Below are 26,095 nucleotides of genomic sequence, written 5' to 3' on the forward strand. Positions count from 1 at the left end.
TTTGTGTCCAGGTCACGCTGTCACTGCTTACTTCCCCATCCCGCCCGTCTGGAGGTAGGCTGGGCTGCTCCGCATGTGGTGTTTATACAGCAGGTGAAACCAGCCCCAACTGAGAGTCAGGGAGGAGAGGGCGGGAAGGGCTGGCCTAAGAGGAATAACCTGTTGGGCTGGTTAGACAGTTTCCCAGGTGGCACTCTCGCCCCAGCCCGGGTTCAGGTTCAGGGGCACTCTGCTGGCAAAGTCACCCTTCTCTTCTCAAGCCACACACAGCTTGACTGCTAGTGGCATCTGGGGTTTTAGAAAGTCACCTAGCTTAGCTTCTTTCATGCCTCTGTCCCATCTCACTCTTCCCCTCCCACTCTGCATAGTTTCTGATAGAACTTATCTCATCAATAATATTTTGATGTAATTTAATGGCTGTCAAAATGAAAAATTTAGCTGCTCTCGTACCATTCAAATCTCTTGAATGCCTTGTTTCCTTTTGGTCCTCGTTGTCATCAGGTGTGCATATAATTTACAAAGCTCTGTTCACACTACAGGTACAATTTAGTCCTCTGATTTTGTATGCTTCACATCAGCGTGAAGTTTTTTCCATTTTTAAATCTTGCTGGATAGTTTTCTTTACTGTCACTTAGAGGCTTTTTTTTGTGAAAAGTATGATAATCATTCTGCTCTTGAAGAGTTTTACGCAATTGTAAATGATGACCTGCAATTTTTAGGAAGGGGTGTTGAATTTTTATTCAGTCTTTTCAGAATCATTGAGAAGCTAATGAGAAATTTTGTGAAATCTATCAAGATGATCTAATTTCCTTGAATCATCCTTGCATTTTCCATTATTTTGGGAAAGAGGCACATAAACTTCACTCATGGCTTATGCTTTGTAGCTCCTGGTGTACTGCTTGGCACATAGGAGGCACTCACTAATTATTTAACGAATGACAGTCCCTTAACAGGAATGGGTGTAATCGGATAACTGATCCCCCAAAGCTCCAACATTCTTTACTGTCATGATTAACATTCATATTGTTACTTGGTGGAATGGTAATGAACACAGGCTTTGAATTTGACCTTTGGTTTTAAGAGAAATGTTTTGATTCCTAGGTATTTCTTCATTTTGAGTGAATTTGAGAACTTTTTAAAGTCAATATTTCTATGCAGTCTTCAAAAAAACTGGTTCCAAGAGCTCAGAAGCTGTTTGCTCTCTAGTTTGCTTTCTTTTCATCTCTGCATAATAAGTTACCACAGCCTTGGCCCCGTTTGATTTTTCTATTTAAATTGCATGCATTTCTCCTGCTCATCCTATTCCATGAAAATCTGAGTAACAGTAGGAGTTGAGTTGAGTTTATTTTTTCAAACAGAATCTTCCTTCTGAAGACCAGAAAAGAAAATAGCCTGATGGAAAAGCTGTCGCACGGCAGGAAAGAATTTTCACAAAGAGTGATAGAAGAGCCCACTAGATTGTGTTTTAAAGGCTGCTTGGAGGTGTGGCTTGGAGGTGGGGCTGAGGGAGGAGGAGAGGAAAGTGATGGAGTGTTGCAAAACCCCAGACAGAGACCAAGAAGATTTGACTGCGGAAGGGAAACATGTCAGGAAAATGTCAGAAGGTTGATGTCTCCGGAAGGTAGTACCTGCGGGTAACGATGTAATCCGGGGTCAGAGCACAGCTGCATTTGGCACCTGAGCTACCTGACTGCCTGCCTGAGCTACCTGGCTGTTCTTCCACGTTCTGCTCCCTTGTCAGCGTCTCTGTGCTGGAGAGTCTGATGATGTTTCCCAGCACCACCTGGGCAGGCTGCTGTCTTGTCCTCCCAAGCATCAGCCCATGGACCGGATTTTAGACTTCTGAAAAAGTCTTAAGCTCAGTTACCTTTTATTTCTTGTTGATTCTAAATCTTATTTTGTGTTATGGGTGAGATACCAGGCATGTGGTTTGCATGTGCCATGGAGGTAGAGGCCATGGTGTGGTAATAATTTGGAATGTGCTAGGTCTTATTTGTAGCCTCTCAGATTTGAAGACCTTCCTGAAATTAACCAAGTTATTATTATTATTATTTTAAAGATATTTATTTATTTATTTAGGAGGGAGAGGAGAGAGAGCGCAAGCAATGGGAGAGGGAGAGAGAATCTTAAGCAGGCTCTTCACACCCAGCGCAGAGCCCGACTTGGGGCTCGATCTCATGACTGTGAGATCATGACTTGAGCTGAAGTCAAGAGTTGGACACTTAACCAACTGAGCCACTCAGGCGCCCCCTTAACCAAGTTATTTTTATCCTCATAACTTTCCCTGTGTTCTTTCCATCTTTCAAGGATAAAATGAAGGGAGTATAGAATACTGAGTTTTGGTGTATCCTGGATTCAGGTCATAGGACCACTTGTGTGTCTGCTGGGCTTGGTGATAACCTGAGCTGGAGCTTTTAGGGTTCCCCACTCCAAACCCCAGGTTGAATATTCTGCTGCACGTGCTGACCCTTTCCTGAGATCTGCTTGATGCCGTTTGACAAGGCACTTAACTCTTGCCCCACAATGCTGAGGCGGGGCCGTGTACAGTTGGGATGTGTTACGCATGTGTCCTGGGTACTGGGGACAGGCAGGGACTTGCTTGTCTGCCAGCGAGATCCTGGACTGCAGGGCTCTTGGCTTCTGGTGATAGGAACATACAGGACTCCCATCCCCGAGGCAGAGAAGAGAGGCAAACAATTGCCTCTTTTTTGCCAGCCCTCAGAGACTGTTTCTGGCCTGAGCCACGCCTGGCCTCTTGCTCCAAGGCTTGAGGGCTCTGAACAAGGTCCTTTCTCAGTCAGCGTGAGGCCTTGTGACTACTGCCTATTGACACTGCCGCTCTGTTGACACCGCCGCCCTGGTAGCACTTCTCCGGCGTATGGAGTGGCCTTGTCTGCAGGAGGCGGCCGCCACTTGCCTTGAGCTGACTGCCCACGTAGGCCCAGTGCTGTTAGATAGTCTCATTTTTCATAAAAGGTTGGAATCAGATTTAAAGATAAATCTTTCTGTTTTAAAGATACTGGCAACTTAAATGGGGGAAAAAAAGTGCTGCGTGAACCACACCATGCATATCTGCAGGCCGAGCCTGGCCCACAGAGCTCTAATCTCCAACCCTTGCTCTAGACTCTGTCCCCTCCACTGGCTGCAACAGCACCTGTGGGAAAGGAAACCCAACCCAGCACAGCCCAAGCCCCGTGCTTACATAGGCTCCACAACCCCACTGAGCCATGACTTGCCACAGCTTCTGTTCACCCCACTCCAGGGTGAGCAGGAGCCCAAGAGGGGAGGGAGTTAGTGCCTCACCCAACTCATGAACCACACACCCTTCCACCTGCCCCTGCTAATGCTGAATCTCTCAGGTCCCATCTGTTTTCTTCTATGCATTGATCCATCTGGTCTCCAGAACAAGGGAACGTGAAGACCTTGGGTTAGACAGGCAAACCAGAACCAGATAAAACCAGCATGGACTGGTCCACATGAGCAGCATATAGGTGATGGGCACAATCTTTGTCTGCAGCCCCCTGCAAGGCTCAGGGTGGCGAGGGGGCAGCTATGAACATCTTTGTAGACTGCCTCTGGAAGCCCCTACTCGGGTATGGTCTCAGTGTGGATTTCCCAGGGAACCTTCTCTGTTAGAGTCCTTTTCCAGGAAATCTATAAACGGGTCTTTGAGAGGCCACAGCCTGGGTTCATTTTCCCAGGTCTGGGTAGTCTGGGCCTAGGTACAGAGAGCTCACAGGGCTGACATTTGCCTTCTGTTGCCTAAGCAGGTCGAGGCATTGCCTAGCAGCATCTCTGATAGCCGCACACTGGGGTCTCCAGAATTAGCACCCCAGGAACACAGGCATGGACCAGCGGCCTCCTTCTTATAACTTGCTTAGACCCTGCTGGCAACAAAATCTGTGTCACAGGGCAGGTTCTCCATGGCCTGATGATGCACTGAGGTCCCTGGCGGCTTTTTCTAAAGTGGCCTCTGGAGTCCCGTAGAGTCCTGCTCGGCATGCTCCCTGCCTCTGACCTTTCTCCAGAGGACGATGACTTCAAGGAGGAAGCTGATGCTACTCAGTGGGTAGGAGACTTTACACAGAGCTGGCAGCCAAATGGCGCACCTTCCAGAGACTAGCAATTTACAGATGTGACCAGTGGCAAGAGCAGAAAAGATGTTCATTGTCAAAAAGAAGACAGGCTAGAGGAGCCAAATGGGGAGGTAGAAAGGATGCAGACCTCCTTGTGAGGACACACCCCTGCTTTGGGGAAATGTTGAAGGGCACCTGCCTCGATGTCAGTCCTCCCTCGTGACCTAGAGCCCCAGGTGGTAGACAACTTTCTGTGGACTCACCATTGGCCGTTGACCTAGGAAAGTTGTCAAACCTGTGTTCTTAGGTATGTATAACGAGGATGACAATACGGGCTTTACATTGTCCACCTCTTAAAGCTGGAGTATGGTTATTGCGGTTTTATTAAAACTGAACTATTGGGCACCCCCGGTGGCGCAGCGGTTTAGCGCCGCCTGCAGCCCGGGGTCTGATCCTGGAGACCCAGGATCAAGTCCCATGTCAGGCTCCCGGTGCATGGAGCCTGCTTCTCCCTCTGCCTGTGTCTCTGCCTCTCAGTCTCTCTCTCTGAATAAATTTTTTTAAAAAATCTTTAAAAAAAAAACTGAACTATCTCATAAATCACCAGTTTTAAGATATTGAGCATGGAGATTTGGGGGCCTAACATACCCAATTTCTACCCACACATTGAGTCAAGGACAGTATGTCCAGGCGCGTGAACTCCCAAGTGTCGCCAGCACCTGGCTGATACATTTCCCAAGAGCACCCTTAATGAGACATTTCTGTCTCAAAAAGAATATTAAATAGAGCCGTGTATGTGATCCTGTGGGAGCACAAATCTGTCTCCAGAGGTAAGACACTTGAATCGTGAGGGAAGAAAACAGAGATTTGCCTGTAATTCCCTAAACTTGCCTCCTGGGAGATTTCTGAGACAGAAATAACTGCTTTCCTCAAGTTTATCTTATTTATGTTGCATCTCTGTACCACTGTGTGTGTTAGATGCTTTACCCTCTTTTCACAGAGCGAGGGAACTGAGGTTCAGAGAGATGGTCTCATTAGTGGGGCCTGGGTCTGGACTCGAACCTGGGTTGACAACAGGCACCTCTCTGCAGTGTTACTCATGAAAGCAGCTTTCTGGCATGGCATAGGCCTCTTACTTCAAAGGGCACAGGGACGCATTTTCCCTTTCATGTCTTTCCATGGCCCATTCTTTCATTCTGGTTTCAGATTGCCAGTCTGGCTCCAGTCCTCTGTCATTGGTCAGTAACTCCCTGGGTCATGTTCCACACTTAAAGATGGAAGTAATTGCTTCAAGATGTGGCCCTTTAAGGAGGGAATAAATTGAGAGGCCACTTCTTTTTATCGGCTCCACTCTCAAACCGAGCTTTGGAAAAAAGAAATGATAGTTCTCTCTGAGATGTAAGCTTTTTTTCCCCATCTCCAGGAAAGGAGATGTATTTGCTCTTCTGAAAGAGGTTACTGGTAATGGTGAATGAAACAAGAGGGTGAGTGATAATTTTGTTCATTAAAGTTTTTTCCTAAAGTTTCATTACCTAGTTTCATGATGCTTCATAGTAACAAAAATCACCTGCCTCACATACCACCTTCCCTTCCTTTGCGTGTTCTCCATAAGCAACCTTAAAACAATTGGGAGAGCAAAAACTAATGCAGCTTATGAAACCTGTCCCCCTTATCTCCAGCCCCCTGCCTCCCCACATCTCACCTCCCCCCAACTTTATGGTAGCTTCGTGATTCCAAGAGATCCCCAGACAAATCCACCCTGTAGGTCTGAGCAAAAACCAACCTTGTGTTCGTGCCCCAGACAAGTAGGCTGGATCCAAAGATAACTCTAGTGTTTAGAATGAGAGCTTGGGATCCAACAACTTGTCTCTTAAGACACAGACTAAAAGCAGCTAGCAAAGGAGACAGAAGAGAAAAAGAAAGATCAGGAAAACCGAAAGGAAGGATGGGGGTGGCAAGTAGTATCTTAAACCGAAAAGTGGACGAAGCATAGTAAGTGGTTGAAAGCTGAGAAGTACAGGTTGCATCTGAAAGTTTGGACATTGGTCCTCAGAACAAGAACTGTTTCTGTGCTCTACCCGGGGAAAGCAGAAGCTGGGTTGCAGGCATACAGACATCTTGTTGAGAAGTGACTGGAAGGTGAGGAAGAAGAGGTAGCAAAGATTACTGATTCCAGAGCTTAGCTGTGAAGGGGCAAGTGAGAAGATGAAGAGAGAAGGCATCCATACAAACAGTGCACACAGAGCATGCATTTGCTTAGCAAGAGCACAAGAGGGTTGATGATTGGTTGCTTCCAGGGAAGGCAAGGTCAAGAGGGAAAGTTCTTTCGAATGTCAGAAATTTGATCATGTTTATAGCCTGAGGAATGGGAGCTGATGGTGAAAGAGATTAAATGCCTGTCAGAGTGGATGATTAATGATCCTACCTCAGTGTAGCACAGTCTGGGTGGGAACTTCCTCACAGGCAGGACAGAGGTAAAGGAGAGCCTAGGGAGCAAGTGAAGAGGCGTCCTTCGGAGGGAGAAACCGGACCAGAACCCGGAGATCACAGCCAAACGCTAATGATTGACTGGGGAGGTAACTTGAAAGCCTGAACATCAAGATGTGTGGGGATGGCATGAAGCCTAGAGAATGAGAGATAGTCAGCAATAGGTAGGTGGGTCAGATGGGGGCAATTTCAGGGCAAACTCTAGACTCATTGTGTCCTTGAACATATGCTTTTTATGTGCAACCTGGAAACTCACTGTGCTGAGAGTGGCTCTCCAACAGAAGAGTTGGGCTTGCTTGCTCTAAGACGTGGATCTCAGATTTGAATGAGAGATGGTTCAGGGAAACTTTGAAATAGAAAGGATGTAATTTCAATGAATGATCAGATTATTTTTAAATATCTTTTCAGGAGAGGTTATTTGAGGAGAAGAGGGAGAAACAGTGGGGTATATGATGGAAGAGAGTAGGAAAGATTTGGAACAATCTCTAAAAGGAACCAGCCAGAGATGAATGCAAGGGTGCCAGGAGGTATTGGAAGATCAGCTCTAATTAGTGTAAATTTGTATGAAAACCATTTGGCATCATTAAATGTCGTTTGCCAGCAATTTTCAGGCCATGGGGACTAGAAACATAGATAAAAGACTCTGAGGTTTGGCCTAGACTGGGCTCTGGTTAAGCAAATGTATTTCAGGTCTAGGGACAGGGATGAACTAGATGAGGAATGTTCTTGTGCAGATGTGATAGAGTTGAAATGACCTCATGGGATGGAATGGATAAGGAGGCAAATAGTACTTAAGGGAAGTTGATAAACTGAGAAAATAGGTAACTAGAAAGAAAAGAAAAATAGGTAACAGAAAAAAAGATTAAGGATTATTGAAGTCAGTAAATGGGAAAGTTTTAAAGGTCAGGGTACTGTGGCCAGAGGAGACCATTTCAGAGCTGAAGATTGTAGAATCCAGAGCAAATGCATTCTGGATAAAGGCAAGGGCCAAGTTGTGGTCATCCTGCTGAGAAGCTGAGGCAAAGTGGAAGCAAAGCCTGTTGGCACTGTGGTCAAGAAAGGTGCAGCCAGAGTGGATGTTGGAAACTACACCAAGGAAAGAACAGGATGTTGAAGTTACTGAGGAAATGGAATGTGCCCGAACTAGGTAGAGAAACTGTTGATCAAAAGACAAAGCCCCGAGGAAAATGGGAGACTGTCTTGGGTTCTGGATATTTGGGAAATGAGGCTATAACCAAATGGCGCTGCCTTAAAAGAGGAGGGCAGACATAGATGGTCGATAAGAACAGTAGTGGTCTGGAAGCAGTCAGAAATAGGGAGAGAGTTGTCCAAGAAGTTGGATTTGGGGAGCAGAGTGGACTCCATTTGAAATGACTGGGAAGGATAGGTCATGGGATGCAAAAGTTAGGATCCAGTGTATGCTGGAAGGAGGAGGAAGGAACAGTTGAAAATGTAGGATAGTTAAACCCTCTTAGGACACAGATGATAGAGGATATAGCACATAATAGTGGTTCGGGGCCATGTGAGCCTGGAGATGGGAAGTGGAGATGGACTGGGATGAGCTTGTCGAAGGCTGATTTTGAATTCAGGGACTAGGACAGTACTCATTGATGACAGGGATGAGGGGTGATGATAATGAAAGGTAGAGGCATATGCTAATAGATCTAATAGCTGGAATATAATCGCTAATAAGTGGAATGCCCACTTGGAATGCTAGTGTGACCAATTAGAACCCCAGCATGACCAATTGGAACGGCTATTGGAACTTTAGTAGGACCAATTCGAATATTATCCTTGTCAGCTGGAACATTGGTGTGACCAATTACAACCTGGCAGCTTAAAATAGCTAGAGGGATTTTGGCAGTAGTGGAAATAGAGTGGATTCTTAGTTTTCAAGAGAGATACATTCTGAGGCTTTTTTGAATCCCACCGATGCAGTATCATGAATGCTAGTTAGTAGACAAACTGCATCTTAACAACACTCAAGCGCTCAATGGGCTGTGTTTTTAATGGTCATATCCCTAGGCCTTGACATCTGGTAGATATTTAAAAACATATTTATTGAGTAAGTGATTAAAGTCTCATAGAAGAATATTTTCTCAGTTGTCAATGTTCCAAAGCAATTGTCTCAGGGACCCTGATTTGTAGAATTACTCTTCTTTCTCTTCCCATTGGTGGCTGCAAAGCTCATGTGCACAGTATGGTCCATCTCTAGCAGTCCACAGAACTTTAGGGTAGGTGTTTTATACCAACTATGGCTGTGGCTTTAACTTTAACTACTTTTCCTACCTGCTTTAATTTTATGATTTTACATTTTAACTCAAACTGTCCATTTTTTGAACCGTCTCGAATCATTTTTGGAACAAAGCAGGTCGATGAAAGGTTGGAGAGGGAAACACAGAATGAGGTGGGGGAGGAGGTGAGAGTAGGTGGGTGTCCAGGTGAATTGCGTCTTAAGAGAGCCTTAGCGTCAGGCCCTGGTAGAAAACGTGTGCTCAATAAAATCTTGACAATTTTGAGTGGCAATTTGCTGGACTCCATGAATATTTGTTGATTGGCTTTTTTCAGTATGTATTTTGTTATTTCCCTTAAAATTCTTGGACTTCTTCCTTTGTTTAGGAAACAATGAGATACGTTAGAAATGAGTTTTGGAGTCAAACAGACTTTGGTTTGAAAACTAACTCTGCTGTTGTGGATTGGCATGTGTTTTGGCCAAGACAGGCCAATCTTTGGGCCTGGTTGCTCATCTGTTAAATTAGGATAATATTTACTGTTGAATCACTAGGAAGGTTTATTGAGAGCATGCATGTAAAGTACCCAGCAGGGTCTGGCACAGAGGAAGCACTCACGGAATCTGTGTCTTCTCTCCTGCCCCCTCCACCATTATACACATTTATCTGGCAGACTCCTTATGATGAAGTAGGCTGTGGTTCACACATGGCAGCGTTGCCACCCCCGCCCTATAAGCTAGCTTCCAGTCCAGCTGAAACAGGAAGAGCTGGCCTCTTTTACCCAGTGCTCAGAGAGCTCATTTTGCTGAACTTCTAGATACTCATCCCCTCAGATTAGCAGGTGGATAGTCTGTAGCTTGGCTTTCTGAGACCCTGAGGGCCTTGGCCTAGGGAACCCTGTATTCCCAGTTAAAATCTCTGTCCTGTGTGGTTTGGTTTATGGTCTGAGGACAGTTCACAATATGTGAAATTTAGCTGTTGGGTCAGCATATTGGTCACCATTCTTGTACTATGGTTGCATTGCCCAAGAGAATAAAGAATATTCATACTATAACAGGATAGTGTATCTTTTTTGGCTGCTTATTTGTGGCTGGTTACTCTCTGAATTGCCTACTATAGTCTCCTTGCTGGGACCTACATATCCAGTGTCTACCAACCATGTGCCAAGATTTCGGAGCCAATGGCCTTTTGCCATTGGAGAAGTGTTGCCCCTAGACTTTGGGAATGCTCGTGGTTTTTGAGGTCCTTCATAATTCCTAGTAGTTCCCAGCAGGTATTATGTCTATCACCTTTGTTTTTTTTGTCTTATGTATGCTTATGAAGTGTATGTGTTAAAGGCAGGTTGTTGTCTACCACTGTTCTAGTGATGGCAGGATTTATAACCTCCCCTAGTCTAGCCTTACAGTAAGGAAAGAACAGTTTTCCTGTTTAATCCCTTAGTGGCTCAGAAAACTCCATATCACATAGGCTAGGAAAAATTCCATATCACATAAATACAATTCTAATCATTCAATAAATACTCATTGAATATCCACCTTATGCTCTAGTTCTTTCCTAGGCTCATTGCAGTGAGACTTTACAATGAAATTTGTTGAAGACGGGGGCTGAACATTGAGCCCAGGAGATGATTTGGAATCCTTGATTTTGAAAAATATGTTGTTAATGTAAGCTCGTGTTTGTTTGTTTTGGTTGAGAGGACCTGCTTATTTTCCTTAAAAACAGAGATAGAAACATTTAGTTCTTTGAGCAAAACTGTCCATTTTGCTGCCTTGGAAATACTGGTTTCTCTAGGCAAATGTGTTTTTGAGAGCTATAGTTCACACTGTTTCTCAGAGCACAGTGGGTAGTGGCAGGGGCTGCGCTCTCCCTGAGTGACCCAGTAGCAGACCGGGTCTGTCCCTCCTAGACCTGTGGCTCATATGCAGCAGTCTCAACATACAACTTAGAGATTGCTTTCTGTGCTCTGGATGGAGCTACAATTGCCCTCGTTGCCATGGAGGCTGTGATTTTGAGATCTGGTTTTGCTTGCAGGAGCTGCTAAGCCGCACATCTCTTGAGACCCAGAAGCTTGATCTGATGACTGAAGTTTCTGAGCTGAAGCTCAAGCTGGTTGGCATGGAGAAGGAGCAGAGAGAGCAGGAGGAGAAGCAGAGAAAAGCAGAGGTGAGTGTGATATACCAAATTCTGGGGGGAGGGGGTATCCATACTATTCTAAACTCAGAGCAGGGGAAGCTAGCCTAATGTGGACTCAGGCCATCTAGTCAACCCCAAGCCTGGCAGCCACTGGGCGCCAGCAGCATCTATGCACTAGAGACGCAATGATCTGTTAATACCAAGTTATCAGGTTTTGCTGTGGCTGCAAATTTCAGCAATGCCCAAACCACCCACTTTTGGCTCTAAGGCTTTATCTTCCCTCAAGCTGCTGACAAGGATGGAAAGGGAAGCGGTTGGGGTGGGGGGCCGTGGGGAGGATCAAACAAGATGTGAAGGGACCCAAGATGTCCTCTGTGAGAGTCAAGGTAGTGACCATGTATTGGGATGAAGTCCACTGCCCAGTAGGCCACTGTCATTACAGCAAAGGAGTGTATTTCATGGACCCAGATGGAACTCTTAGATTATGTGTTTCTTTTCTTCTGATAGGTTATAGGAGGGAGCCCATATAATATTTTCCTGCATCGTTCCTGTTATTGTTTCAGGCTCTATAATCCCATTGGCTAGAGCATGTCAGACTCCTTTTTGGGATAAATATTGTGGATAAATTCTAGGCTCCGAGCTGCTTTTGTTGAGTGAGAACATCCGGTTGAGTGAGATCCTTAGGTGACCACCTTCCACGTACCTCGACCTACAAGTCCCCATATTTGCACCTGGATGTGTAAGACGTGGAAAGAAGATAGGCTTTAGGATTAGAAAAACCTTGATTCAGTTACTGGCCTGTTTAACAGGCCTTTGGACTTCATTCAGCAAGCTAGCTGCTTAATTTCTCTGAACTTCCATTTCTTTATCTGTAGAACTGGTAACTGTGTGAAGTCCGAATCAAATCCCAAAAGTTAAGTCCCTATCGTAGTATCTGGCATAATGTAGGTACCTGGTTTATTCTCACCCCCATCCCCCGCCGCATCCATGTAGGCATCTCCAAAATCTAAAGATGAATGTTGTTCCTTTCTATTAAGCACTACCATTCCTGTGCACTGAAGCCTTCCCTATTTCTGTGTGTACTGGGTAAACACTGGTGATTGGGACGCTTTTAATACGTGGGCAATTCCATGCATTGCTTTTGAGAAGCTGCTCGTTGGTAAGTAGGGTTGCCAAAAGATCTCTCCATTAAGCTTTAGACCGTGTCTTCTAATGATTAAGAGTTGGAATCAGATCTTCCAGCTGTAATGTGGAGCTGAGCTACTCATTAGCTTTGTGATCTTAGGCGAGTAATGTAACCTCTGCTTCTTCCTCTGTAAAATGGAGAGAGTCACACTATTTCCTAGCTGGTTCGGAGGGGGGAATGAGATCATGAGGGTACCATCCTTAGCATAGTGCTGGGCACATAGTAACAGCTAGCTTGTATCTATTACTTACTGATTGTATGGTTAAGCATGCTGCAGATGGAAATGTAGATTAAGCTACTTTTACAAACTGCAAGGTCACGCAGACTGAGCTTATCTGGGTGAAGTGTTAGTTGAATAGACTTTACTTCCTAAATGTTCAGAAAGAAGGAAACTGAATTTTCTCCAGGTTTAGAGTTTTGGGGTTTTGTTGTTTTAACCAATGTTTCAAGCTGTGTGATTCCCTGTGAACATGTATTAAGGCTCTGGCGGCAGAAATCAGTAAAGTCTGAGAAGTCTTAAAGTGGTAGAGACAACTCAAAACCACTTAAATTTAAAAAATAAGTAATCATGGGAGGTTCTTAGGTCACACAACTTGACGAGTCTAGGGTTTGAAGGCCAATATCACTAGATCCAGGTGACCTCACAATTTCATTAAAACTCAGCCTTAGTGTAAATCTTGGTTCTGCTTTAGTCTTATTTTCAGGAAGGGTCTCCCCATGTGGTGACACAGATGGCCTTCAGCAGCTCTAGATTCCACCAGCGGGCGACCCATGGAGAGAGAGAGAGAGAGTCTCTTTCTCAGAGGTCCAGCAAAAGCCCCAGGATTGCATCTCATTGGGCCAGTTTGGGTCACATGCCTGGTTCTGAACTGTAGGGAGCACGTGGGTGGGTGTGAATCCATCTTGGAGAGAACGCAGAGTTTGCACCAACCTGGGACAGCTGAGTTCCTTTCTGGGGAAGACAGGATGGAAGGCGAGCTCCCACTTCTGGGCCAAGTACAACTAAAGTAGTCATTTTGCTGTTTGCTTTATTTTTTCTTTTCCGAGGGATTATATTTCAATCTGAATTTTTTGTTTTTGTATTCCTTTAGGCTATTCATGCATGAGGCAACATGGACTCTGAGCTGCTGGCTTCAGTCCTAGAGATAACGGCCCTTCCCAGTTGCTAGTACAAACATAAGGTTCTATGTGGAGGAATTTTTTCAGGCTGTTCCAACCTGTGATACTCCGTGAACAGCCACATGACCTGAAACGCATTTCTCCTTCTTAGGATTGAACATAATCTTTGCTGGTATGCTCAGAGGCTCTATTTGCAACTATCTGGAGCACCAGAGGCTTAAAACCGCAGGGAGCTGCTACAGCCAGGGCCCCTGTAGTCACGTGCGTGGACGTGTTCGAGGGGGACACTTAGCTAAGGTCACCAGAGGTTGTACTTACATGGATAAGGGGAATGCTGCCTCCCAGCCTGCACTGCTGCTGGGTTTTTTTCCAGTGAATATACTTAGCCCAAGGCCTGATGGCTTGTGGTTTGGAAAGGCAGGACCTTTCTCTTTGTTTTGTTTGTTTTCTAGGGTAGCTGGATCTGAGATTTCCTCCATGTAATTCAGGCTTTATCCTCAAATTCCACTTTATGTTTCAGTGAAAATTTAAAAAGAATGCTGTTAACAAGAGCATCGCAGGCTGCTTTTTCTGTCTGGCTCTGATCCTCACCATCCCCCAGCCCCAGCCGGTATCCTTACCTTTCCTCATGAGCCTTTTGCAGTGATTCTGGGGCATTTTAGGAGACCCAAGCTTGGATCAACTAGGTTTATTCTTGAGAAGCAGGACCTCAGAGGAATGGCTGCCATGGAAAGTAAATACCAGAATTAAGAGGATAGAACATAAAAGATCCAGAGGCAAAGGAAAACCTCTGGGTGGCACACCATATCACAGGCATGTCCCTCCAGAAGCATATTCCTTGGAGATGGGAGTCTGGTTTCCCCAAACCACTGGAGGCACAGGGAGGCTCGCAGCTGGATCTCTTTGTGGGATTGAAGAGGTTGGTGTGTAGTATCAGAGATCCTGTGAAGAAGGGAGCAGGGATCCAGCATGTTCTGGAAAGTGAAGGCCTCCCAGTTGATCAGAGATATACCCAAGTATGGAGAAGGGGCCAAAAAGTGTAGGATTTCTGGCAGAAAAAGGAATGTCTTACAGCACGGGTGGGATTGTCCTCCTTTTTCCTTCCTGTGGTGAGCACCTTGGAAGGGAGGGATTCTGGTTTCTGGACGAGGCAACCAGAATGATGGACTTGAAGCACAGAGCAGGGACTGAGAAGATGATGGTGTTTGCTCTGGGAAGAACTGGCCTGAGCAGGAGAATCTTCCACTTTTTGTTTTATGTATTTTATTTTATTCACTGATTTTTATTAGGATAGGAAATACACTCCCACAATTCAAAAATTAAGAGTGCGTAAAAGTTCATGCAGCAAAAGGTCCCATTCCGTGCCTCTGAGGCCCACCGTCAGGAACCACTGTGATCATTTTGATTGTATCCTCCCAGAGTTATGCACAGACAAGCAAACTTATGTGGAGAGATGTATGTACATATACACACACATATTCTCTGCCTCGTTTTTGCACACATGCACACTACTCTAGACCTTCTAATTTAGCACTCTGGGAGTTTATTTCTAGACCTTCTAATTTAAACTCTGGTAATTTAATGTACCAAGTACATTAAAAAATATTATATCTGCATATTTCAGTATCTGACTGTACCCTAATTTGACCTGTTCTCTCTTGATGGACATATAAGTGGTTTCCAGGTGTTTGTTATTACAAGTAATGCTGCTGTGAATGATCTTGCATGCTTGTGAGGATACTGAAGTGTAATCGATGGCCAAAGGCTACATGCACAGATTTTGACGGATATTTCCACGTTGTCCTCTGGAGCACAGAGGTTGTGTTCCCATCAGTGATGTGTAAGTGCCAGACCAGTATTAAACTGAGCATGAAGGAAGAGAAAGAAAAAGAACTAAGTAAAACTGGGAACAAGTTTAACAGGTCGGAAGGTGTCAGGACCAGTGATTTCACATGGAAATAAGCCATAAAGAAGAACGTTGATGGTTGGTGAAGCAGGAGTAATAAAGCCAGCTGAGAGTACAACACAGAGTGGCAGTTAGAACCTCAGACACATCACCTAGACTTGGTGACATGGGACCCAAGAATGGGACAGGGCTACCAGAGGGTCTGCCCTATGGGGGAGAAATAGACCTGTTATGAGGGGTGATGGGCCAGCCCTGGGGAGAGAGATGGATAAATGTCCATTGAAGTGCTGAGCCCGAGGATGGATCCCCTGGAAAATAACACACAGGGTGGGAGGATGAGAGGGCAGTGTCCTGGAAGTGTCAGGTGCCTCACATAGCTCCCCCCCCCCGCCCCCCCCACCGAGCGCAGGAGGGAAATCGGTGCACTCTGATACAGATGTCCAGGCCCACGGAGGCGGACAGGGGGACAGTGGTGGGAGGGGGCGGCAGTTTGCATAGCTCCTCAAAATCCCTTCCAGCTCAACACTGAACATATTTGAGAGGCTGCCTTTCAGTGCCCTGCTCCCTGGCTTGTTTCTACCCAGGTGGGCACAGAGAAGGAACCTGGGAACTGCTGCTCTAGCTGTGATGCTGAAGCAAAGGAGAGACTAGTTTATGAGGGCAGTGTGTCGGGTGCCTTGGGAGGGCACGACCACTGTGCTATGAGTCCCCAAAGGCGAGGGTTGGAAAGCCACGTGGAGACAGCCGTGCCTGTAGGCTTCGGGAAATCATACCTTTGAAAGTTTAGAAGGAACACAGAAGACGACTCAGAATATGGAACTAAAATATAATGTTGTTTCTGACTGCAGCCTCACAAATGATATCAACACAAAGGAGACGCTTGGGGGCTCCTGGAGAGAAGCTAGTTTTCAGAGGGGCTTGTATGAAAACTAGAAAGGACAAAGCAGAGTGCCCCTGCATAAGCAGCACCAGCAGGGGCAAACCCCAAACAGAAGGACAGTGCCAAGGACAGGAGAGGCACTTTTGGTTAAAGTTACATCCTCAAGAAGACCAAAGAGAGAACGGGCTCCCTTCCACTGATGCCTCTGGCACAAAGAACTTAGGGCAGCAGTCCCCAAACTGTTTGGTGTCAGTGAATTTTAAGATATCAGGGAAACTGGGTGAGTTGTTAGCAAACTGGAGGTGAACTATTTCCTCTTCCCCCACCCCCCAGCTGGCAAAGAAAGTTAGATAGGTTCTATGAAATTTAGTCTGTTGAGGCTGGGGTTAACCCCTGTGATGGGTTGTGGGAGGCTGGGAGATGAACTAGGGATGGTATTCATTAAGAGCAAGTTATATCAACTTGACTTTGTGTGTTGGGCCAGGAATGCATCGTGTGGGATAGACGGGGTAAATGCGTGCTTTGTGAGGCATTGCACGAACACTGCTCAGGCAGTCTTTGGATGAAATAGAGGAATATAGGATGGATGCTAAGAAAAGTACTCCAGTAATAATAGCACCTAGAGACCAACTCTAGGAGGATTTATTGTAGAGGGTGACAGTCCTCTGCCCTCCTGCTTATTTAGCATTTAAAAAAAAAAGATTTTATTTATTTATTCAACAGCACAAACAGGATGAGTGGCAGAGGGAGAGAAGCAAAGAGCCAACCTGGGGCTCAATCCCAGGACCCTGGGATCATGACCTGAGCTGAAGGCAGCCACTTAACCAACTGAGCCACTGAGGTGTCCCTGATTTTGCATTTTTAACATATAATGTGGAAGCTCATCTAGAAGGTCATGAAGCTCTGATGATGTGAAGCCAAAGAAAAACCAACTGGATCAACTGACATTGAGATTCATAAAAACCTATATAGACTGGAGTGATAGCTAGGTTGCCAGGAAGAGGGTAAAAGGTCAGAAGAACCTAAGTAGTGGAAAATCACTAAGGTATGGAAGGAAACACTTCATAACGGAGCCAAGCAACTTGAGGACAGGAACATACCTGTGATTTGACCAGGAAGAGGGTCCTGAGGAAGATAAGTGGCCCTCATGGTGGAGACAGACTTTGTCTGCCTGGAGACCTGGGGCCAGGGAATGAATAGGGGTGATGAAGTCAGATAGCAGGTCTAGACTCTTCATTTGAGAGGCTTAACGATAGAGAGAACAAAAGAAGGAACAGGGCAGTGAAGTTCTAGCCCCTTCTATAGTAAAAGAGACAAGCAGTCTAAAGACAAGCAGGGCTAGTACACAAGGAACTAAATAAAGATTCTGGAAATGAGTAGTCAAGATGGTGAGCACCTGAGGGAGTGCAGAGCCATTGAGTGGGCCTTCTTGTCAGCGATCAATGTCATGGGCCTTGACTGTGTCCCATGACCGTTGGGTGTTTTCCGTTACTCACCTAGTTCGTATGGCTCAAACACTTGGCAGAGGAGAGGCAGTGGGGGAAGTGAACTCACATTTATCTGATGCCTCCCATGTGCTAGGCCCTGTGCCAGGTGCATCACTTAGGGCTCACGTGGTTAACCCCTCACAGTAACCCTATAAGATATAAACCCTCAATTCTACACAAGTGAGGGTGGCCCCGGTGGCGCAGCGGCTTAGCGCCGCCTGCAGGCCTGAGGTGTGATCCTGGAGACCTGGGACTGAGTCCCATGTCGAGCTCCCTGCATGGAGCCTGCTTCTCCCTCTGCCTGTGTCTCTGCCTCTCTTTCTGTCTGTGTCTCTCATGAATAAATAAATAAAATCTTAAAAAAAAATTCTACACAAGTGAAAACAAGTGTACATGAGTCTGCAGCCTGCACGCTCCGATGGTGTCATGCCAGTACCATCGTGGCATAGTTGCCCCTAACAGGCTAACGTCCCTCTCTGGGGAGGTAAAGGCTGATTGTTACCTTGAGGGATTGCTTTTGGCTCCATCCTTGATTCATCTGCCATCCTTCCTTCTACCACAAGGCTCTTGGTTAGAGGGTTCGATGTAAAACTTTTAAAAATTGCCTTCATGCCACTGAATTCCCAGCTGCATTTCCCCCTCTCCTCAGTATTCCTCTTATCCACACCTACCTTTCCTCTTCTCATACCTCACAGTGGCCACTCTAAATCTGTACCCCCTTTTGTTTGACTGCTACGTCCTTTGAGAAGGAACATACCTGCTTTACAGAGATCAAGGCCATGGGGAAGATCTCCCTCACCTTGCTGTTGCTCATCTAAAGACTGCCTGGACCCCCCCCCCCCCACCCCACCCAGAATTCCCTTTGTGCTTAGCTAATCCCCCCATCCCAGGCTGCCAATTCCAGTGCCTTTCCTTCATATTAATTCCTCCTGCCCAGCTTCTTGGTCCTCAAAGGTAGTCCTAGGGACCTACCTGCTAAGTGGTTAAGGTACCAAAAGACTTTGAGACTTTTCAGGAGAAAAAGCAGGAACAAACTGAGTGTAGACAGTCTTTTCCCCATTGAGCACCTCTCAGTGGTGGCCAAGTCCATGGGCAGTAGAGACAGAGCTGGACTGTGATGCCTAGTGGTTCAGGCTAGTCAGGTGAGAATCCTCCCCTACCTTTGTCATGCATGTGCTCTAAGCCAGCAAGAGGTTTGGAGCCCAGTGGTGCACACAGCACAGGCCAAGTCAGAGGCCAGTGTCTGTCCTGGGACTGCAGGTAAGAAGGTAGAGGACAGGTATGCCCCAGCCCATTGGTGCTGGCCCATCAGGGACCAGTAAGAGTGCAGCTGTGGGGAGGTCTGAGATCCAGGGCCCTGAGGCCCATAAGGGTCACCTTGATTTCTCAGCCCAATCCTCTGGTCTTGGTAGGAAAATGTCTTATTAGACAGACAGCCCTGTGGGAAGACAACCGGGGCTGTCTGTGGGCCAGCTCAGGTGGACTGGCTCACAGAGCAGCTGGGAGGCTGGGGGGCTGCTTATGCTGGAAAGCACCATTTAGCCCTCAGTCCAAATGGTATCAGCGGGAAGGAGAGCAGGGGCTGTAGCCCAGCACCCTCTCAGCCCTGAGCTGCCATTCAGACCCTGTTTCCCTTCTACGTTGGAGAAGGAGATTTACAAAACAAGATACCAGTGGGAGTTTCTCTCCTTAGACACCATTGTCATTAGGGAGGATGGACAATTTCCTGCTGGCACACCTGGACAGCAGCAGACCTTGGTATCAGATGCCAGCGCTTAGAATATCAGTAAAGGTGGGCAGGGAGGCCTACGCAGTTTCCTTGGCTGCCACTCTGTCCACCCAGGTCTCTGCTCTGCTCTGTTGCCAAGTGTTTCCTTAAGTCCACATCCCTGTGCCACAGGCTGCTCATAGCATCCCCCAACCTCTTGGGTTTCTTGCTGCCATGAGTGGCACCATCATCTATCATGTTACCGAGGCTCATGGCTCGCTCGCTCTCCTTCACTCCCACACCCGGGCAAGGCACGTGCCTCGGTGGCATCACCTAGACTCATGCCATCCCTTTCTCTTGACCCAGGCAGAACTAGCCACTCCCTGGAAGCCCTATGTTTTCTGGGTAGTGGCACTAACGGCCTGTCATGATTATTTGTGTGTCTCTCCCCACTCAGCTGTGAGCACCATTGGTTAGTGTGGCCGTGGGTCTCTGCACAGTGCCTAAATGTCAGTGGGGTAGGTGTAAGAGGTCAGAGCTGCTAGTGAGAGGGATTCACAGTTGAGTAGATAAGTATGAATTCCAGGGATTGCAGTGGCTTTTCAAAATTGCCATAAAAGGGGATCCCTGGGTGACTCAGCGGTTTAGCGCCACCTTCGGCCCGGGGGCTTGATGCTGGAGTCCCAGAATCGAGTCCCACGTCGGGCTCCCTGCATGGAGCCTGCTTCTCCCTCTGCCTGTGTCTCTGCCTCTCTGTGTGTGTCTCTCATGAGTAAATAAATAAAATCTTTAAAAAAAAAAATTGCCATAAAAGGCCAAATGTTCTCAAAGCTACCAAGGAGTCTGGTTTGGAGTGGGAGGGTTTGGTATAGAGTGTGAGGCAGAGTTTAGAGTTGGGACGTATAAGCGTGCATAAGTGTGCTGCGTGCCGTGGGTCACCTGCACACGGGGGTCAATGTGCTTACGGGGGTGGGGTTGGCACCCATAGCCCATGTAAGGGGTGTGTGGGTCTCTCTGTGTGCCTGTATCTGCTGTTCCAGGCCCCGGGCCTCACTGTTCCTGTGCCAGGATGGTCCCGGTGTGGCACTACGGAGCTGCCGGGGGTTTGTTCAAACTGCAAGACAGCCCCATAGATGGGGGCTGGTGTCCGCGAAGATGCCATGTCTCTTGGTTCCCATGAAGAAAGTGGGCGGTCCCCCGGGGCCACCTGCTGCTCGCCCTCTGCATGCTTCCTTCTTTCTGGGCTGCTCTGCTGAGGAGCTTTGCGTGGAGAGCTGACTGACCCTGAGTGCTTTTTTTCCCTCTCTCTTCTTACAGTCAGTTCTGAATGTGATCAGTGAGCTGCAGGAGCAGATGTGTAGGCTGCAGCTGGACATCCACAGGCAGATCCAAGAGCGCCTCTCCCTCGGTAGGGGCGACCCTGAGGAGGTGGCAGCCGGTGACGGTGCGGCCCAGCCCCCGCCCTGCAGCCAGGACGGTGCCTGTTGGGAGGGGTCACCTGTAGGAACCACACTTAAGTATATCAGAGCATGCGTGTGGGGGGCACTTCACTGGTGGAGGGGCTGGGGTTTCTTCTAATCTTAAGTGCGTGCAGTGGCTTAACATGGCTCTGTGGTTACCTCCGGGCTGAGCTCTGTGACCCTCCCTGAGCAGGTCTGAGTAGGTGAGGCCACCCCTCAGACAGGCAGTGGCACTCGTCTTCCTCGGGGTTGGGAATGAGCTGTGTCAGGTGCACTGAGGGATTGGGCGTTCGTGCCAAAGGAAGCCCCAGGAGTTCCCTTCCCAGGTGTGATTCAGACACTGCTTCTTCTGGGCTGGGAGAGTCGATGAACTTCCATCTCATGGGATTTCTTTTCTTTTTTTTTTTTAAGGAAAATATAGCATCATGAAAGAATCCTTTCAAGTTTATTTTTAAAGAAGTTGATCCCCAGTGAGAAAATAGAACACAAGTTTCCATTTGCTATGACAATGAGGTCATCATCTGAGTTTCTAGGAAACATTCCCCACTTCATCACATTAGAGGGATTTCACAACCTCTGGGCCCCAAAGGGTATATCTTTCTGGTATTCTGGACTTGGCTCCTCACACTGCTGGAACGGGGTCCTATTTGACCTGGCTGGGCCTGGTGATGGAAACTGCATGGAGATGACCTATGCCCCTGGGGCCCACTGTCAGAGAGGACTTGAAAGCTTGAGGGAAGGTCAGGGTCACAGGCATGAGCACTGCAGAGGGTCGGCCTCGGCTCTGGGGGAAGTTACCACGATCCATACTCAACTACGGAACATATTGAAACTCTACCCAGACTCAGGCATTAGGGGAAGTGCTTGGGGGCAGGAGGTTAAGATAAGTAGGAGATTACATTAAATTAAATAAATGATTGAGGGGAAAAAAATTATAAGGGGATAAAAATGAGAGTCCAGGTATAAGTGTGGATTTGGACAGGGAAGTGCTGAGAAGGTGCTGGGCATGCCCCATGTTGAGTGGGTCACCGCAGAAAAACCTCTAAAAGAGGCTAAAATTTGCACCAGTGTTTCTAGATGATGATGGGCAACAGACAACCTAGAAAGAGAAAGACGTGCCCCTGACCGCATCATACTCTATGTCTCCTGGTGGTGCCTCTCAGGCAGGACCAGAAATGTTCTCACAAAACCATCCTGAATCAGCTGCAAGTCCCACGAGGCCTTAAAGTCTAATGTTGCAGGTCATGGATGCAAGGAAATTAGCTTTTTTTTTTTTTTTCTAAATTTTTTTCTAAAAGGGCATCAACAAATGTTTACCTTAGCTATGAGAAAATCTTTCTGAATTACCCTACAACATTCAAGGGTCAGCAGTGTAACTTTTTGGCAAATTGTCTCAGCTCCGGGCCAGTTAAATGATGAATTGAATTTCACATGTTCATTTGTCAGGAAGGAATGCAGACCTACTGCGTGCCAGAGGGAGCAAAACAGACTTGGGGTTAGCCAGACCCCTCACGGAGTTCACAGCGTGGGAGGAGAACTAGCCGTTAGCCATCATATCAGTAAATGTCTGATTGCAAAGGATGTAGGAGAGCTACAGGTGCCCCGTGAGTGTAGCAGGGGGGCCTGATGAAGTGTGAGGGTCGGTGGGAATTAACCCAGCAGACCACTGCAGACAGGAGGGAGCACTGTGTGCGAAGGCCCGAACTGAGTTGGGAGGAGCCAAGGGATGCCAGGATCAGATGTGTGCTTTAATTACATTGTTCCCCTGGATGCAGTGGGGTGGGGGGTGGGGGGACAGTGGTGTCAAGAAGAGAAGATGAGGGGCATCTGGTTGGCTTGGTGGCTCAGTGGTTGAGAGTCTGCCTTTAGCTCAAGTCGTGATCCCAGTGTCCTGGGATCGAGTCTCCCATCAGGCTCCCTGCCTGTGTCTCTGCCTCTCTCTCTCTCTCTCTCTCTCTCTCTGTCTCTCATGAATAAATAAATAAAATCTTAACAAAAAAAGGGGGGGGAGGGGTGGCAAGATGACAGAGGAGCAAGCCCTGGAGAGACTGGGCGTGGGCTGTGGAGACGAACCGCTAGGCCAGAGTAGTGGAGTTGGAGAGAGAAATTGATTTCCCTGGAGGTAGAATTAACCAGGCTTAGGGATGAATTACATCTGTGGGGGAGAGCGAGGTGCCAAGAATAGACCCCAGGTTTCTGGCACAGGCAAGTAGGTGGATGGAGATGCCATTCAGTGGGACGGGAATGTCTTTTAAAGGGGGAATTAAGTGTTCCACTGGGCCATGGCAGTCGGAGATGCCTGCGTGGAGGTGTTAGGTAGGGAGTCTGTGGGAATCGAGTTCAGAAAGCCTGGAAGTGATCACTCTCATGCTAATTTTTCTGATCGGACTCAGGCAGCAGGACCAACTGTCTGTTAAAGGAGCCTTGGTTTGGGACAAGGGTGCTTAGTGGTGTCATCTTTGCTAAAGGGTTAGTTTAGACAGCAAAGGGCCCTGTAGTCAGAAGAAACCATCTGACTTCCAGCTCACCACGGCCAAGTTGTTCAACTCTCCCTTCCTCATTCAGCGACCTTCAGTGGCTCCCTACTGGCCAAAGACTGGCATCAGAGCTCCATATATCGCCATCCAAAGCCCTTGCAGTAGGGCCCCACCTTATCTTTCCAGCCTCACCTCCCACTGCCTCCTGCCCTCCGCCCCAGCCCAACAGACTGTCTCCCTGTCTGCCTCTGGGATACCTTCTCCCTCTCTCCTTCCTTTAAGCGGACCCACTCCCCTGCCCTGGAGCACTCAGACTGGCTCTACATTTGGCATTTGTTCTCTAGTTTTCTGTCCTGCTGGTTGTCCCTTCTTCTCTAGAGCCTTCCAGGATCACACGCCACCCCTCTCCAGGTTCCTAGATCGCTCCCTCCAGCACAGAGAGGTGCTCCCACCTAGCCTGCTCCCTCCTCCTTTGTAATAAGCTGCCTCGCTTTGCACCTCTGTTCCTCTTGCTCCCAAGTCCTATCTGTCCTGCACAGCCCCCCCCCCCCCACACACACACACACTTGTGCACAATCTGGGCACACCCCGCAGGGGATGTGGATTTCAGAAAGGGGCAGGCTGAACAGGTTCTAAAAATAAGAAAATCTTCTCTTCCTGTGCCTGAAACTCCCTAGCTTCTGTTTTCTAATGGCCCAAACAGCTTTTCCCGAAACAGGACCATGTTTAAAGATTCAAGCTGCAGCGTGGAGCATGACGCAGGTGCTCCTGCCCCAGGCATCCTCTGCATGAGTCTCACCAGGGTTGGAGATCCAGGGAACACTGTGCTCTGTAACCATCAGAACCTTGTTTTTCTCCCTCATCCTTCTAGGAGTTACTGCAAGAGCTCAGGCACCTCAAAATCAAGGTGGAAGAGCTGGAGAATGAACGGAATCAGTATGAGTGGAAGCTGAAGGCCACTAAGGTAAGAGGCGGTTCTGACGCTTTCAGAGAGTTTGAGGTCTGGTGGCAAGGGTCTGCACTCAAGCCCAGGGTTTGCAATAGCCTAAGCTGGAAGCACGCAGACTGACCCTACTGTGTGCACACGCAACAGTGCACAGATTGTGCAAGCAGGCAGCTTGGGTCTAAGAAGCCCTTCTCGTAGGGAAAGCCTTCTGAGATGATTCATGCTGGAGTAGCTGAGTCTCCTTCCTCTCTCTGTGTCCCGTAGCACCCCTAGGCTGGCCTGGGACCAGGACGGGGCTGTGAGCAAGGGAGAAGCCTTCGGGCAGATGAACACCAATGTTATACTGGCTGCATCACTTTAAATACAGCAGTCCGTTTATTAATCAGTTTTTAAAATAGGCATGCTTCATTTTTAGCCTTGAATACGTATGGAATATACATATGGAATATACTTATATATACATAATATATACATATTCCATAGATGCATAATTTGACTATTGTTTTAACTAAATCAAGTTTCTATTGAGCTGGGGAGCTAGGCTGTCCTGGGGTTGGGGGGAAGGAACAACCCCTGGGCAGCATTTCCACTTGAGGGAGCCTCTGAAGGCACATCTGCTATTTCACTAAGGTCTCTGCAGCGCCCCCCAGGTGTGTTAACAGAATTTCGCTTCTTACTGGAGTTTTAAAGAGTATTTAAGAATTTTCTTAACTTCTAGTTTATAATTTTATTTTTTCCTCTAGGTTAATTTTTATGATTTATAACAATAATACCCCTTACAGAGAATTTCCAAACCTTTAAAAAATGAATTAAAATCACTTCTATACCACCCCAGAGCTATATTCCTAATATTTCCTTCTAGGAATTTCTCTTTTGAGGTGTGTGTGGGGGGGGCGGGGGGGGGGGGGTCTCTCTTTCTCTTTCTTAGTTTCTAATGTTGGTAATTTATGTATAATATATGTCCCTCTATTAAAACTCTGAACATGATATTGATGTAGGTATAACCTGTTGTATAAAGTGATTTTCTTAACCACTTTATGGATGAGGAAGCTGAGGCACAGAGCAGTGAAATAACTCTCTTGGAATAATACCAAGTCAGCACTGATCCTGGCAAACCAAACCCACTTATCTCCAGCTCTGTTTTTATCTAAGTGACCCTTGTATGTAGGGTGCTTCACTTACCTGTTCCAGGAGCAGTGGTTTTCTCAAATAGCTCAGAACCTCTGTCACAGTGCCCTACTGCTGCAAATCCCGTCTCGGGGAAGCCTTTGAAGTTGAACATGCCACCTGTTATAAAACCAAATACCTTTTTTTAGATCACTTAAGCTCTTTGCCTTGGCATCTAGGCCTTTGAGATACTACAGGTTATTTAGTAACTATCAGGTGTGAGACACCTCTTGTGTGCCAGAATACATCAAGCCCTTCGCCCACTTCTTCCTCATTTGATCAATAAAATAGCCTACTGAGGTCTATTGATTTATTTTCCTCATTTTGGTGGTTAAGAAAACCGAGGCTCAGAGTGGCCAGGGTGAGGTTCAGATCTGGATCTGTGTCATTCCAAAAACCATGCTCTTTTCTCTACAAAATCCTGATTCCCTGCAGTAAAAACCTGCCCCGTTCTTAAAAGTTCTTCCATTTTCTGTGTTAATCTTGTCTGTCCCTGAAAGTGATTCATTTTCAAGTGCAGCAGCAGTAGGGTGCGCTCCCTGGGTTTAACGAGGCCGAGTTCTTGCAGGGAGCTGGGGTGCCCGCCTGCCTGCCAGTCTGCATGCCTTTGCCTCGGACCTCTTGCCGCACAGGTGCAGCCTCAGTGGCCGTGGCAGTAGGGTACTCTGTCCTCGTGGTCAGGTAGAGAGCTTGGGGCCATTGTAGACTCCCCAGCTGTGGGGACCGGTACTACACTAAGCACAACAGAGCTCCTGTCATTTCTGACCTATTCTGTGGAAACTGGCACATGGGAGGTGGGGCCTGGCCACTTAGTCTACAGGATTTTAAATAG

At 47.2% G+C, this 26,095-nt stretch overlaps 1 protein-coding gene across 16 annotated transcripts in view; it reads left to right on the plus strand.

Annotated features, from left to right (window-relative positions):
• Positions 1-26,095, plus strand: part of PPFIBP2 (PPFIA binding protein 2) — a 170,256-nt gene that overhangs the window by 89,202 nt on the left and 54,959 nt on the right. For 12 of the 16 annotated variants that reach the window (XM_049098774.1, XM_035704194.2, XM_025459347.3 and 9 more), the window contains 3 exons: positions 10,826-10,957; positions 20,531-20,713; positions 24,022-24,114. In XM_049098774.1, the coding sequence (XP_048954731.1) occupies positions 10,826-10,957; positions 20,531-20,713; positions 24,022-24,114 (408 nt within the window). The remainder of the gene's footprint in view (positions 1-10,825; positions 10,958-20,530; positions 20,714-24,021; positions 24,115-26,095) is intronic. The other 4 variants (XM_049098775.1, XM_025459353.3, XM_025459356.3 and 1 more) reach the window with 1 other exon arrangement.

Source organism: Canis lupus, chromosome 21 (assembly GCF_003254725.2).
Source record: "Canis lupus dingo isolate Sandy chromosome 21, ASM325472v2, whole genome shotgun sequence".
Classification (NCBI taxonomy): Eukaryota; Metazoa; Chordata; class Mammalia; order Carnivora; family Canidae; genus Canis; species Canis lupus.